The sequence below is a fragment of the Ursus americanus genome, chromosome 1 (assembly GCF_024610735.1).
Source record: "Ursus americanus isolate L20-20 chromosome 1, mUrsAme1.1.p, whole genome shotgun sequence".
Classification (NCBI taxonomy): Eukaryota; Metazoa; Chordata; class Mammalia; order Carnivora; family Ursidae; genus Ursus; species Ursus americanus.
In genome coordinates this window covers 50,196,690-50,212,283 of record NC_142127.1, presented here as the reverse complement: position 1 = coordinate 50,212,283, position 15,594 = coordinate 50,196,690, and the positions used below count along the sequence as shown (strand labels likewise).

The 15,594-nt window shown below is 45.3% G+C and overlaps 1 protein-coding gene and 1 long non-coding RNA gene across 6 annotated transcripts in view; one reads left to right on the top strand and one right to left on the bottom strand.

Moving 5' to 3' along the window:
• LOC123783185 (uncharacterized) overlaps positions 1 to 13,306 on the top strand; it is a 106,691-nt gene extending 93,385 nt beyond the window's left edge. Inside the window, exons 3-4 of one of the 3 annotated variants that reach the window (XR_015724151.1) lie at positions 3,919 to 5,378; positions 6,435 to 13,306. This is a non-coding gene — a long non-coding RNA (uncharacterized LOC123783185). Of the gene's footprint in view, positions 1 to 3,918 lie in introns of all 3 variants that reach the window. The other 2 variants (XR_015724152.1, XR_015724149.1) reach the window with 2 other exon arrangements.
• The window catches only part of ITGA6 (integrin subunit alpha 6), a 74,377-nt gene that overhangs the window by 13,787 nt on the left and 44,996 nt on the right, over positions 1 to 15,594 (bottom strand). For all 3 annotated transcript variants that reach the window (XM_045779772.2, XM_045779756.2, XM_045779763.2), the window contains 12 exons: positions 14,996 to 15,114; positions 9,646 to 9,744; positions 9,346 to 9,407; positions 5,027 to 5,187; positions 4,712 to 4,855; positions 2,958 to 3,073; positions 2,658 to 2,847; positions 2,488 to 2,571; positions 2,311 to 2,390; positions 2,084 to 2,161; positions 1,894 to 1,996; positions 381 to 554 (listed from right to left, as the gene is read on the bottom strand). In XM_045779772.2, the coding sequence (XP_045635728.2) occupies positions 381 to 554; positions 1,894 to 1,996; positions 2,084 to 2,161; positions 2,311 to 2,390; positions 2,488 to 2,571; positions 2,658 to 2,847; positions 2,958 to 3,073; positions 4,712 to 4,855; positions 5,027 to 5,187; positions 9,346 to 9,407; positions 9,646 to 9,744; positions 14,996 to 15,114 (1,410 nt within the window). The remainder of the gene's footprint in view (positions 1 to 380; positions 555 to 1,893; positions 1,997 to 2,083; positions 2,162 to 2,310; positions 2,391 to 2,487; positions 2,572 to 2,657; positions 2,848 to 2,957; positions 3,074 to 4,711; positions 4,856 to 5,026; positions 5,188 to 9,345; positions 9,408 to 9,645; positions 9,745 to 14,995; positions 15,115 to 15,594) is intronic.

The window sequence follows — 15,594 nt, the reverse complement described above, 5'->3', positions numbered from 1 at the left end:
TTCCCCCTCTCCCTCTGTGTGCTTGCTCTTTCTCTCTGTCAAATAAATAAATCTTTAAAAAAATTAAATAAGAATGAAAGCTTTGAAGGTCTCTTGCCAAAGTGCCAATATCTTTTGTAATGAGTTTGGTTCTATTAGGAGTGAACACAGACTGGCCCACCCCAGTCCTGTTTATAGGTCATACTGGGTCCTAAAACTCCAGAAAACATCATTTCCTTCAACAAGCACTGAATCCCCCTGGGCTGATGTGCCATCACGATAGCGAATCAGAAGAACTCAGCACGCCACTATGTGACTTTTCTAAGGAAAGGAAGGATTTTTCCCCACAAAAGTTCCCTTCCCTTATTTACCCTATAGAAACATTGGGTAAGTCAACATACCTTTAGGTTCAGGAAGTTTATTTCACTTCGTGGCTCACAATCTAGCTTTTCCAATCCTTTGGATTCTACCTTCACCAAATAAAGCAACCATTTGCCATTGCTGATTTCTTTTGGCCACTGGATATTCAAGGTGGCTGTGCCAAGGTTTTTAAGAGGTTTACCCAAGTTAATTACCTGTTAGAAAATAATATATATCTCAGTGTCATTCTCTCACTATAAAATTAAGTAGCAGCTCCTAGTGGCCAAGGAAAAAGAGTGAAAGTATCTGGCATAATCCTACAATGAAAGTACAGGCTCCAAAATGGACTAGAGATAGACAGGGTGTCCAAAATAGAGACAGAGGCCTAGAATAGGTAAAAGAGAAATGATTGCCCGTTCAACCCAGGAACCACTGTGTGCAGGAGAATCTGTGTTAGATACACCACGCTCGCAACATGCTCCGGGAAGCTACAGGTGTCTGTGAAGCGCTCGGTAGCCGCCTGGCCCCGCAGAGGGCTCTATACAACGGCAGGGCACCAGCAACTTGCTTCTGGGAAGCCTGCCTCTGCTCCTACTCCAAGGGGAGGGGGGCTCGGGCAGCACCTGAGAGCCTGGGAAACCATTCTGATGGCCATGAATCAGGAGTCCAAGCCGGGAACAGAGCAGCTTCCTGCATCAGAAGCCAAATGAGGAGCGAGTGCTGTGTGTGTGGCAGGACTGCTGTGGGACCCACAGTCGCCTCCTGCAGCCACACCTGCGCAGGCGTCCTCGCCGCCACCGCCACCTGTCACAGCTGTGTCTGCAACGCTCGGAGACACACCGGGCAGAACTCAGCCCCTCGCCCTGCTGGAGTCCAGGGTGGCGCATCCCTGCCACCTCAGACCCCGCCTCAACCACGGCCACTGTGCTGTCTTGGCTGCGCTGAGCCACGAGACCCGAACCCCCGGACGGGTGGTAAGCCACCTCGTACCACGCACTTACGTTCCCCCAACTGGCCTTCGAGTCACTGTGATCCTTGCTTAGAGACCCTTCAGAGCAAGCACAAGCGTTCCTCACTGGCACTGGGCTTGTAAAGCATGCGGGAGCACTATCCACACGTGTGAGAGAGGACCTCCCGGGGGAAGAAATAAATCCTAACACATTTTAAAGCCAGGTATCAATTACTTGTGTTTTACAGACAGATTCTGGGGAGGGCCAGGGGTGGGGGATTCCTTTGTGTCTACACCACTTACACATCAAAACTCTAATAAGAAAATGACCAGACAAAACTGGATTTTGAACGAAGTCCTATGTTGAGTGATAGTTGTGTTCTCCATTCTGAAGGACAAAACTTTGACTGTAAGCCAGTATGTGGTTCAAACAGTGCTGAACTCACTTTTAACTGAGGATTTATCATGCTTATTTTTACTAATGTTGATATTCCATATTAAAGTTACATATCCACATTTATTAAAATTATATTACATATATTACCGTATATAGTATATGTTCGCTTTTGGCATATACAATAAAAAGACCAACCACTGCAACTTACCCTGAACTCATACTCTATTAAACTTCCCACCTCATCTTCAGATTTCATAGCTTGCTCACCAACAACTGTACCTCCGAAATACACCTGGGAAGGTTTAGCAACTCTGTTAAATTAGAAAACACCAGTTTTAGCGAGGATTGTAAACGGTTCTTTTAAACACTGATTTGTTATGCTAAACACAAACACTTACCCAGAGACCGATAAAAGGAGTTCAATAACCACTTTTGCTGTAGCTGTAATTGAAGCCAAATTATCTTGATTGCTTGTTCTGAAAATGAAAAGGAAACAATAGGGTTTCATTTTAACAGTCAGTTTTCTCATTACAATTACACTTCTTTTATGAGTCACAGCAGAGCCAATTCATTGGCTGTGTTTTCATGAAATAATTCTGGATGGAAAGGTTGAAGTAATTCTTACGTTTCCAACTTCAGATTAATATCCAGATCTGTGGTGTCAAAGGTGACCTCAGTTGTGCTTAAAATCAAATAAAAAGTCACCTGAAAAATAGAAATAGACGTTAACACAGACCAAGCAAGTCGACCCTGTCATGGCATGAAACGCAGCACAAGACAGAATTGTGAAGGCATCACCTACACTGGAATTTCTTTTGAAAGGATTTCCAAGCTCACAGTCCGCTTGCGAGCCGTTCTGATTGGCAACACAGCTCAGCTGCTTCTCCTGCAACAGAAAAACACGGGATCACCCGCCACTCCCTTGCCGCCCAGGGCTGCGGGTTTCCTCCCAGCTGCTGGAACAGCACTCACAGGGAAAGCCCTCAGTTCTCTGTAGGCCGAGTAAGTCAGTGTGTCCGGGAAAGCGGCCACGAGCTTAGCTTCGTGCGCGTCGTCGCCGTCCTTCGCGGGGTCCCTCGGATCGGAAGGGCTGTTTGTCACTGTTATTTCTAAAGCAATGTCCTTCTGGTCTTTTAGAACTAGTTCTGGTACACCTTTTTGACTATAAAACACACACACACACACACACACAAAAGACAAAGTCTTCAGTACGTTTTCAGGAACCCAATGCAAAGCCAGTCATTTTTGCGAGGACGACAAAGCGATCCTTACATTGGTAAGTAAGAAAATTTGTCTTGATTTCCTTCTCGGGTACAAAATTTATATTCTAGTTTAAGGTTGCTGTTACATACGTTGTCGTCTCCACATCCCTCTTTTAAGAAGTGCACCTGTAGGAAAACAAAACCATTGTTTTTTAAAATTATTTTTTATTAATTTAAATTAACATATAATGTATTATTTGTTTCAGGGGTACAGGTCTGTGATGCATCAGTCTTACACAATACACAGCGCCCACCACAACACAGACCCTCCCCAATGTCTGTCACCCAGCCCCCCCCCCCCCCGTTCCCCCACCCCCCTCCTCTCCAGCAACCCTCAATTTGTTTCCTGAGATTAAGAGTCTCTTATGGTTTGTCTCCCTCTCTCTCTGGTGAAAACAAAACCATTGTAATTCATGCCATTCTGGAGGCAGCAGTGACTGGCTATTTCCACACAGCCTTTTCCCTGTGCGACAATTACCATAGCAGAAGCTTCAAACGTACTCTACCCTGCATCCAGTGTCTTTAGCTGAACTGTCTTTTGGCTCGTCCTTGAACAGAGCTGTGCTTTAGGAACACTCTGACCAGGCCACGGAGGTGTAGCGAAGAGCGTGAGCCCCGCAGCCACACAGGTCCACCTTCCAAACCTAACTCTTAGCCATGGGGCTTTGGGCAAGTCACTTAACCTTTCTGAGCCTAAGTGTCGTCACTGGTAATATGGGAAGCCACCGGCCGACTTTACAGGGATACTGTAAGAAGTACCAATAATAATGATGAGGTTACTTAACACACGATTACGTATTTTAACTTCCTTAATCCTCACAACAGACTTAGGAGGATACTATTAGGGGCTCCATTGTACAGGTGAGGAAACGAGCTGAAGGTCAAGAAAACAAATGGCACAGTGCTAATGAGTGCTTAATAATCACACTGATAAATAGGAAAACTGTCTACTTGCTTGTTATGTTCAACAGGACTACAGAGCTGGGAACATACACAAGAACTATTCATGTGATAAGCAGCAACATCCAAAGTCTGAAAAAGTACACAAAAGTACAAGGAGCCAGACTTTGTGACAGCAAAGACAGCGTGCAGACTGCGGCACCACCTCCTGAGCGTAAAGCAGCAAGTACTCACTTCTGAAAGGCTTTGCCGGAACCAAGAGCACAGAGTGGACACTCCAGCACCGAGGGATTTTGAGAGCAGGTGCACACCCCAGTCGGTGCTGGGCTCTCCGGCCTATGCGCGCGCCTCAGCCCTACACCCCAGCAAACAGGCCCCACCCCACAGGAGAGCTGCAGCAAGCCGCACGATGTAAATTGTACACAGGCTACAGTAGCCACGAAAGGACTATTTGCTACCTTGCTGAACTTTATATTCCTTGATTTTAACATTCAGACTAACAAGTTTATTTTCTACATTTTAATGTTCTCAATAGTAAAATGCAATGTATTTTTCTTTCTACATACGGCCATAGGAAAAACTCGATGTGAGAGTAAGTTCTGGCAGTTAGAGTCTCTGTAAGTCACAGTGGCCGAAAATTATTAAGAACAATACTCTCTGGCTCCAAGTTGTATTCCACGTGTTTCTATATTCATTGTTAATTTGGGGAACAAATCTCAAACTTCACATATATTAAAAAGCTTATTTAATACAAAGCAATGCACTTTAAAAAGCAAATCACTGGTGCTACTGCCTTCAAAGACATGTGATGTAGTTGAGCCAGATACGAGAAGCTTTGGCAACACAAAAGTCTGGAAGACTTACATCTCTGTGAACGGTCTTGGGTTCGTTCGAATTCAAAATGGGAAGAACTTCCGGAAGCGAATTCACTCTCCTCCGCGTGTTTGGCTCTTGGATCTCTACTGAAGCAGTTATGGGAATGGGACGCAGTTTATCTCGGATATTTTCCTGAAAAGTGTGCAGAGTGAGGCATGGTTATCAACGCTACTGGGAACTCCCAACAATGCTCTCTTTTGTCCTGAACGAGAGGTTGTGGGTGTACGTTTCCGAGACCTACCGATGCCCCCGTAAAACCCAACTGCTGTCCTCACGACCGACCTGACAGGCGGCGGGCCTCACCTGGAGCCAGAGGGTCTCCTCTATGCACGCCTTCTGCTTCTGCCTGTTCAGAGTTAGCTCCTGAGTATACTTGGCCTCAGAGCCTTGGTTTCGAAAGTGAACTCTTGATGACAGGCCAGATTTTCTTCTCTCCTTTTCAGCCTCGAGTGTGCCCAAAATGGCTAGACAAAATGAACAGATCCTATGAACTTAAGAGTATATCCCCGTGCAGTGCAGCTGTAAGGACAGCGAGTTCCCTTTTATGTCATTTTAATTCCTTGTAGAAGACTCTTCCCACCGCCCTTGTTGCTGTTCACATTTCCTGGTAATGTACACTGTCACTGATCAAGCCGTCCTTCTCTTCGCACTGCTGGTAAGAGTTTGTAAAGTTCAATTTCCATTGGGCCACCTGGGGGAGCTCGAGAATAAGTCAAAACCTCTGAGCAGCCTCAAGGATTTCTGGCTCAACTTCAGGACTCCAAGCACTAAAGATAATGGGGACCCGCACTCCCTGAAGGCTGCCGGGACCCCCAGCCAGCAGCCTGTTGCTTCCATGGCCCCCCCCTGCATACTCAGCAGCAGCAGCTTCTCAAGCCCCAGCCAGACCTACTTAGCCAGAGTCTGCATTTTAACAGGACCGTCAGGTGCTTCTAAGAAGCACCTACGAAGGATCCTTGTCCAAAATGGGAATTATGTGTATTAGAGGTAGAGAAGTCTTTTGACAACAGGAGACTTTTCACTTAAAAGAAATGAAAGGTGAAACACATTCCTTTTAGAGTCGAGGGCCCATATGCCAGCTACTGTATCTCCCACACACAGTTTCCAACCTCCAAAGGCCTAGAAGGCACATCCTGTTCTTGATTACCTCTACTAATGCAGCTCGGAGGCAGGCCAGGATTTGGGGGATCAAAATCTCATTTCTCGACTTCAGAATGCATTCTGTTGCTTGCCTGCTGGATGTAGTTACTATGTTTCTTTATGGGATAGTATTTAAATTACTTACAGTCAGTAATCACTCACTAACCGTCAGAAGGGGAAGCAAACCAAAGTGTGTACAGGGCCAGAGAAGGCGGCCTCGAGGAAAAAAACCTCCATAAAACGCAGGAAATGAACCACCCATGTTCTAATATTCATGTTGGAGTTCAGAAGAGGCCTCAAAGAGCATCTATTTTAATACCCTCTTCTTGCAGATAAGCAGCGGGGGCCCACAGAGCTAGGTGACTGGCCCAGGATCAAACAGTGAGGGGCGGAGGTGGCACCAGCTTCGAAGTCTCTGTCACAAACACACAAGACAACTGCTGTATAAAGCCTCTTAAGATGTCCAGGTTTCCACTTCCTCCAGGCCTCTGCATGAGTCACTCTCTTCCTGTGCCAGCTGGACCCCGGCCCTCCGCCTCCCCCTGACTGCCTAACTCTCCTTCTCCTTCAGATCTCAGTGTGGACAGCACTTCCTCCGGGAGGACGCTCCTGACCTCTCCTGGGGGATCGGACGGTATTCTGTTTCCCCACTCGCTGCACTTAGCCACTGTGCTGACCCTCTTCCCCAGGCAAAGGCGTGGACAGGGACCACATCAGTCTGCTCGCCACTATGTCCCCAGCAGCGGGACAGCACCTGATGTAAGTATGACTTCAGAACAGCTGAACGGGAGCGGGAGTGACTGGCACCACACCAACATACACACCAGTGCACACGGAGACACGCACACAAACAACAGGACGTTACTCCTATGCCGAACAATAGCTACTGAGATACATAAGCCCAAAATTTAGAGACACTGACAGTTTCGATAGTAATTTCTGCCAAATGGAATGTGCCTCCATTTTAGCCTTGTAGCCTTGACATCATCCATTTATCAATGACCTGTTAACTTCACAATGAACCAGACGAAGGCTCACATGCTGAGTGCCCCTCACGGCAAAAGTAGGGGAGGGTGTGGGTGCATTAAAACCGTTTATCTACCAAGCCCACTCTAACCTTCCCTGACCCTCCAGACAGTTCACATAATCTTAAAATCCTTGCAGGCCACCTTTGCTGACCTTTTGAGGGGCAAGCCAAGTAGAATACTCATTAAGGCTCAATTATAAATATCTGTATGTATGGAACACCACATGAGGACCACCGAGTTAGAACAGCCTGATGGAACAATACGCTCCCATCTCAGACACTGGGGATGGGTTTTAGATGGAGTCGCTTGTGCAGCCTTGTGGACGTTCTATTTGGTGTAGAATTTCTCAGTGTTGTGGAAGTGTAGGCAAGGAAAAACAGGTCCCTCTAAACACCTTCACAGAAAAAACTTCTACCCATGATAGGCCATCAGTAAACACTCAGGTAACGGAGCCATTCATAAACGCTTGGTTAATGGCATAGTTACTGAACATGAAACTAATACATAGGGCATCATGCTGCATTCAAGCTAGAACAAAGTTTGTAATTTTATGGAAACGATTGACGGGGAAGACAAGACAGCTCTGATGAGATTTCACATCTACGGTCAGAGTGGTGTGGGAAAATGACAGACTAACAGAATAAAACTGCTTCCCAATTTCCTCTCCTCATCTAGTCAAAGATTCACAATTTCTCCTTGTCTCTCTAGTCTGTTCAAACACAATGGTGAAATGCCTGTTCTCCAAACAGGCAAGGGTAAGGTATCGCATTTGGGTAAAAAGAACACAAATACTAACAAGATGACAGAGTGTGAGAAATCCTAGAAGACGTTTTCTTCTCAATGAAAGCCACCCCAAGAATTGTTTCCAATACTCAGTGAAATACCAGCCACATCAAAAAGCAAAGTGAAAGGCCACCACTCCCCTGTGCACAACCCAGGATACAGCAACACCGAGCACGCACCCCACAGGGTCGGAAGATCCCTAGGAGAGAGGCTACAGTGCGAGACAGCCCAGGAGAGGAGCCACAGAAGATCAGGGAGGCCTGAGAACGGCTTAAAATCTGGAAAGACGGAGGCTTAAAATAGGAAAAGTGGGCCTATGACAAGGTGAACTTGGGGAAGACAGACATATTTGCCAAATTCTGGGATAGTAAAAGGGATATCTTTTTAATAAAGAAACCAGAGTAATACTTTACATAACAAGAAGGAAACTTAAGAAAAGTCAATTCCTCAAGGTAAAGTAAAAACTGCAAACCACCCTATCCCTCCGGAAGGCTCCCCTCGGTGGCAAGCTACGCCATCATACGGGGCCGCCGGGACGACGGCCTGACCCAGGATGGAGATCACCCTCACTCTTCGTACTTGCTCTTTGGGGAAAAGCTTAAGTTGCCGTGTGCCCACCTTCACCCTGCAGCTGGAGCAGGTGGCTTACGCGTGACAGGTGTGACTATTACTAACACCCCCCATGGAAGGCTGTGGTGGTGATCACCACCGTTAGAGTGTCATTAGCCTCGTGCAAACGTGCGGCAAAAAAGCCTGCTTGGATTATAAAGGAAGCCGCAAAATACCGTACAAATAACAGCCTTAGCCACAGTATCTCCTTTGCTCTCCACCACAGTCCTATGCAGGAACTCCCATTAGAGGCATTTTTACGGGGCGCCTGGGTGGCGCAGTCGTTAAGCGTCTGCCTTCGGTTCAGGGCGTGATCCCGGAGCTCTGGGATCGAGTCCCGCATCGGGCTCCTCTGCTGGGAGCCTGCTTCTTCCTCTCCCACTCCCCCTGCTGTGTTCCCTCTCTCGCTGGCTGTCTCTCTGTCGAATAAATAAATAAAATCTTAAAAAAAAAAAAAAGGCATTTTTATTACTGACGGGAAAATGAAAACTCAAATGTTGAGACCTGCGCTGTGCTGCGGGGTCCGCCAGCCCTGGAGCTACAGCCCGGAGCGGAGCCCAGGGCTGTGAATTCCCGAGACCAGCCTTCCAGTCCCCCAGGAGCCTGCTCGCAGACACACGGCGTGGGTGTTCTAGGCCGGGGAGGCCTCTGGGGGGGCCACGCCGGGAAGAGAGACTAAGCCGGCAATTCCGCGAGACGCCGGCTCCGGTGCGCACTCTCCCACAACCGCCACCCCCACCTCCCAACCGCAAACCCAATTTTCCACGTTGCTCTTCAAAGGCAGAAGAGGAGGAAACGGTTGTGGTAGCAAATGAGTACTTTCCCAAGGCCTGCTGTCCCAAACCATCTGCTCTGGAAAATTCAAATGAGGACCAAATGGAGAGTTACCCGTCATGTGCTTCGCCCTCCTGATTAAAGAGAAGACAAGGGCTCCGCTGAATTCCTTGTACAAGAATCTATGAACCCAGGTTGGCCACCGCAGTTTTATTTTTCTTTACTTATGCATTACTTTCAAGCCGGCAGACAGAACGTATATAATTTTTAAAGGTACTAGGTACTTACTTATCAAAGGATTGTAACCTGCGGGTTTGGCAGTGTATTCAAAACAGGCCTTCACCTTGAGGCTGTATAAAGTCAAACACACATTCCTTAGAAGGGGCGTCGCTGCAGCAGAGAGAACACACACCAGCCCTCGGCCCCCGGCCTCAAATCCCCCCCGCCCAGCGATGAGTCAAGTGTCCCATGTTCCCTTGTCCCTTGCTCGTGCCTGTCTTCCCGCTGCCCGCGGCTCCTCAGAGCAACAGCGGCACCGCAAAGCAGAGCTGCGGGAGCGAGGGCCGGGCCTGCGGCGGGAGCTCTCACCATATCCCGCTGGGCGCCCCGCAGAACGTCTTCTGGCGGAGATCGATCGTGCCCGGTGTCACGGTGAGCGTTTTCTGAATAGTAATCACAGGCCGGGACCTGAACACAAAGGAGTGAAACACAGGCTCAGCCTTCTGCTACCTTCGGTGTGAGGTGAATTCACGTACTCCCACGTGCCTGCTCGATCTTAAAAACCACACAGGGAAAAAAAGGTTCCCCCGTTGCTAAAGAACGGTTAACAGATATCATTTAAAACACAAATTTTATCAAAAAATTTTAAATATAACATTTATCTATAAAGTGTTTTGTCATTTTATCAGAAGTTTTTAAATGGAAAGGAACGTGGGCAATATGTAAAAGTTCTAGAGTTTTCAGGCAAATATTACGGCTCTGTCCCCACCCGAACCCCCAAGCGGCCAGGTATGTCCTTCCAGACACCTCTCCGCACTGCTTTTTCTCACTGACGTTTCAGCGCCCTTCTCCTCTCTCTCCAGCGATCTAGCTCCCGCTTTCTGAGGCCGGGGGTGCGCCTCTGCGCCCACGCCACATCGCGGGTTCAACCGGTCCCTAACGGGTAGGCGTTTGTGCTGTCTTCAGGCTTTCAGCTCTGACAAACCTCCTCAGACAGGTTTCTAGGCACACGTTTGAATTCCCCTGGAGGATAAACTCCTAGCAGAACTTCTGAGCTGAAGAATATGTGCATATCTAATTATGAGTAATCTTGCCAAAATACCTTCCAGAAAGGTTAAAAACCCACATACACCTACTACCCGGGACGCTCACTATCAGGCTTTCTACATACACGTGAATTTGAGGAATACATGCAACCCTGAGCAGACAGACTCCATCCTACGAACACTGCCCTTCCTTGGAACCTCCCATCCCCAGCCTCAGTCTCTGTCCTGCTGCCACAGAATGGACTACAACTTTTCTACCCCCACGAAATCTCCGTAAGCAAAAATGTCAAGCCCTCAGCCTTTCCCATCTCTGCTCTGCCTAACCCCAACCTCGCAAACCCACTCGAGCAGCTGGAATCCCACACCTTTGGCCCTTCTCACCACATAAAATACACCTCTGCTCTCCCTTCCATCTTCCCCCCTACCTCCCACAGCCAAAGGGGTCTCCCACCAGCTTATGTCCAGACCTCCACCACACATACAACAAATCCAAGTATATGATGCAAGTGGGATGGGGAGGGGGCCCCTATCATCCCTGTCACTCCCTAGCCAGAACTCAGAATGGGTTCCATGTATTCATTACTACACGGATCCAGTCAGACTGACTTTAGTGGGCTTCTGGTAACCCAGCCATCCTGGGGAAGATAGGAAAATGCATTCCAAATCCCAGACAGCGAGCTGGAGCTTCTGGAATCAGTCTGTCGGTAGGTTAGAGGAGACACAAGTACGTTCATGGGCAAGGTGCGCGCCTGTGGAAGGACAAGCGCTGCCCATGTTCCTGTCTCTACACTTCCTTCTCACAGCTGTTTACCTTCCTGTTATTTCAGACAGCTGCTAGTTTCTAAGCTACTAACCAGATCCATTCCGGATTAAAGTTCTGAGAGCATATTTAAGAGGCAAAAATCCACAAATACCTTAAAACTAATTGCTAGAGACGCAAGAGTGTTTTAAGTATCATAGTATTAAGGCCTTAATGTGACCTAGATATCAGAAGGAAATATTTTCACACACACTTCTGCCTAAAACATTTTTGTTTTTTCATTTAAAATCCTTTTAAGTTTGTTTTTTTTTTAGTAATCTTTACACCCATCCCAGGACTCAAACTCAAGACCCTGAGATCAAGAGTCGCATGTTCTTCTGACCGAGCCAGCCAGGTGCCCCTGATTTCTGGGTTTTTTAAACACAACAACAAATACAATTTTAAGCTCACAGTACATTATGAATCAGGAAAAACGTGCCGTAACACATAAAGCAAATCTTACTGGTTCAGCTACTGCTTGTTTGACTGGCATGTATTTATGAACTACCTTGAAGTACTAACGTGATTTAGTGGGGAAAGTGCCCGGACGTTGGGATCCTGTGCTCCCAGGATCCAGCCTTCAAAGCTTAAGCAGTCCTGGGCCTCCATTTCCTCATTTGTAGAATAAGGGAATTGGGTGCTCCCTTTTTTATGGAAGGATTTAAAATTTACTTTTGTGCTATCTCTGAGGAAAGAAAGAACAAGTTCACAAGGTTCATACTCAACCTACTTATTAGGACAGGAAAATAGTATTTTAATGTATACCATCTATATACAGAAGCAAATATTTAACTCACTAAAAACAGGTTATGTGCTGAAAAAACTTGGTAAGCAAATTTTGGTACAGGAAGTCAAGTCTTCTTGATACCCAAAGGCTATTCCCCAACTAGAAGTACAAACTGCATTTTGATGCAAACTTGGCTGAATGTTCTATATTCTTCCACCCTTTAAAAACATTCAATATTTTAAGGGGTGCCCGGGTGGTGCAATCGGTTAAGCCGATTCTTGGTTAAGCATCCAATTCTTGGTTTCGGCTCAGGTCGTGATCTCAGGGTCATGGAATCAAGCCCTGAGACGAGCTCCACATTCAGCACAGAGCCTGCTTGAGATTCTCTCCTCCTCCCTCTGCCCCTCCTGCTTGTGTTTGCATGCACTCTCTCTAAAATAAATAAATCTAAATAAACACACACACGCTGAATATTTTAAGGTTAATACCTATATGAACAAAGAGAAACAGACATATAGAGGCAGTGTTTGAGAACCACCGGACAGAACACAGGCTGGACGCTTTAACCTCGGAGGGCACACAGTACCACACACAGTGTCCCCAGTATGACAGCTCAGAAGGTCACTGGGTTCCTAGGACAGATACACGCCACCACCAACACAAACCACTACTGATCCATCCATGTTTTCCCGAGGTCTCTCTTTTCTCGATCATGTACACACAGTTCATTTATTTTTTAACTTCCTTTGTCCTAACATCTCAGATACATCCTTATCCACTTGTTTTCACGTCTCCTACTCTTGCCGTCTATAACTTCTGTGGTGGCTCTTCGTCTTCCCATGAAATGGCTTTCACAGATCTTGCCATCTAACCAGAAAACTATTTTTCTTTGATCTTCTATGCTGCATTCTATATACATATACTATATTCTATTTTTTTTATATTATTCTCTTCATTAGTATCCTCCTGGCATCAGTTTCTTACAAGACCCAGGGGTTGGCTTAGGATTATATTTTAGATGTTGAGGGTACATCTCTACCTGACACTCTTCTGGAAGTCTACAAGGGCAATGATGGTTTGGTTTTTTTTTCCCTTTAGGGTTTCAGTGTACATTGACACCCATTTAAAATATCCTTAAAGAGGGGTGCCTGGATGGCTCAGTCTGTTAAGCGTCTGCCTTCAGTTCAGGTCATGATCTCAGGGTTCTGGGACTGAGCCCCACATCAGGATCCCTGCTCAGCGGGGAGTCTGCTTCTCCATCTCACTTTGCCCCTCCCCCCTGCTTGTGCTTTCTCTCACTCTTGCTCTCCCAAATAAAATCTTTTAAAAAATAAAATATCTTTAAAGACAGTCTTTAAGATTAAAATACCTGTAAAGTCAAATAGTTAAAAAAAAAAAAGAAAGAAAGAAAGAAAGAAAGAAAGAAAGAAAGAAAGAAAGAAAGAAAGAAAAAACAAACCCAAATGGTTCTAACAATCCAAGAAATGCAAATTCAGCCAAAAGATGGGGTCACGAAGCACATGGGCAAAAATCAAATAGATTCATCATGTTTGATGCCGTTAAGGGTGTGAGGAAATAGGCTTTCTCACAGCTTGCTGCCATGAGCATAAACTATCACAACCTCTCTGTAGATATATGTATTAATACAAAAATGTGCTAACCTGTATCCCAGGGATTCTATTTCTAGGAATTTTTCTTAAGAAAAAACGACCGAGAGACGGATGATACTCTGTAGAACCCGATTTACATCAGCTTAAAGTCCGAGACCAAAAAGTCCACCAACTGAAGATTAAATGCGTATGATGGAATAATATTAGCTTAACGTTAAGAAGAATAAGATGGATGTGTCTATACTGACAAGGAGAGATAAGTAACAGAGATTAGATTTTTAAGAACCAGGTTAGAGAACAGCCGTTGAGAATGGCCCTTTGATGATGCCCTCGAGGCAGAAAGAGACCCAAAACTATCCGAAGTTGTTTTGTGGAAGACGGGAATACTGGGGAACTTGCATTCTCCACAATTGTGTATCAACTTTTTTTTATAAGAATATGCTACATTTAAAATTAAAAGTTAAATAAATGATGTTAAATGGTGATTCTCAGCAGTGATGAAATTTGCTAGGACAAGGGGGACTCACGCAAAGCTGATGGGCAAACCGAGGCAGCCTTTCTGGAGGTCATTTTGGTGAATCTGAATCTAAAGTCTGAAAACACATATGCCCTTCCACTCAGCAAATTCACTTTTAAGAATTTATCATAAGGAGGGACGCCTGGGTGGCACAGCGGTTGAGCATCTGCCTTCGGCTCAGGGCGTGATCCCGGCGTTGTGGGATCGAGCCCCACATCAGGCTCCTCCGCTGGGAGCCTGCTTCTTCCTCTCCCACTCCCCCTGCTTGTGTTCCCTCTCTCGCTGGCTGTCTCTGTCAAATAAATAAATAAAATCTTAAAAAAAAAAAAAAAAAGAATTTATCATAAGGAAATAATTCAGGACATGAACAAAAGCAAGGATGTTTGCCAGCTTGTGTATCATTAAAAATAAAAAGAAAAAAAAAGCAAACAAAGGAACGTAAGTATCCAAGGACAGTATGGCGATGGTTAAATAAACTAGACCCAGCCATGTGACACCTTATGGCAGCCATTAATTTCATCTCAGGAAAGTACTCGAGGACTGGGGACAGTCCAGTAGGCATTACAGACAGACGAAAGCAGGTTACAAGACAATACGCACATTGTGAGCTCAGCTTTGTTAAATATACATGTGCATTCACAGAACACAAAAGACTAAAAGGATATAAACCAAAATTTTGGAGCTTACTAATGGGTAGTGAAAGACAGGGGATTCATGTTTCCTTCCTTATATTCTTTCTGTGGTCAAATTTTATGTTTTCTCTTTTATCAAAATCTAAGGTTTTAAAAGTACCTATGAAGTAAAAATTTTCACCAGTTCTTTTTTCGCAATTCAAAATTAGCAAGACATTACAAAAATGGGTTTCCATCACAGTTATACCACTCCTAAAAGAAAAATCTTCAAGATCCATATAAACCTTTGACTTTGAAATATAGGGAGTATGACTTTCAATGAGAAAGGTCAAAATTTGAGTGGAACTGGAATATCGCACACACTTAACTGAAGTCCGAGATCACACACCTGAACACAGCTACGGAGTCTGAGAGGGAACCAACAGCAACATCGGGGTAGGAATTTCTATCAAGGTCCATATTCCCAGCAATTGAATAGCCAAAATAAGGGGATTTACCCTCAAGAATCTGAAATGAACAGGGCATCAGTAAGAACAGTGAGCGCTCGATGCTTTGAAAAAGCCACAGCTTTCCTCCTAAAATGAAGTTCAAGAGTTTACTTATAAATTATACTAAATTATAAGTACACATGTGCTCCAGCACTTCATACATTTTATTTCATAGAAGTCCTCTGATTTACATTCTATCTCAAAGGATAAAAGGGCCATTTTTGATGAGCTTCTTTACTATATACCAAACCTCTCTACCTGTCCTCCAAATGTCCTGTTTTTCTCAAAAGCGATTTTTAATTGTTGGCATCTCAATTCTCCATGTAATCAAAATCATCTATTTCATTTGCCCCATTTTACCGCCAGTTAGTATGCTACTAAAGGAAAGATCTCACGTTTCCATCTACATATGCTATCTGGGTAAAACTGTCTTTTCCTTTGGATTATTTTGATTCCTAACTTATCTAAGAAACTTTACAAATAAACGCAACAATGTGCT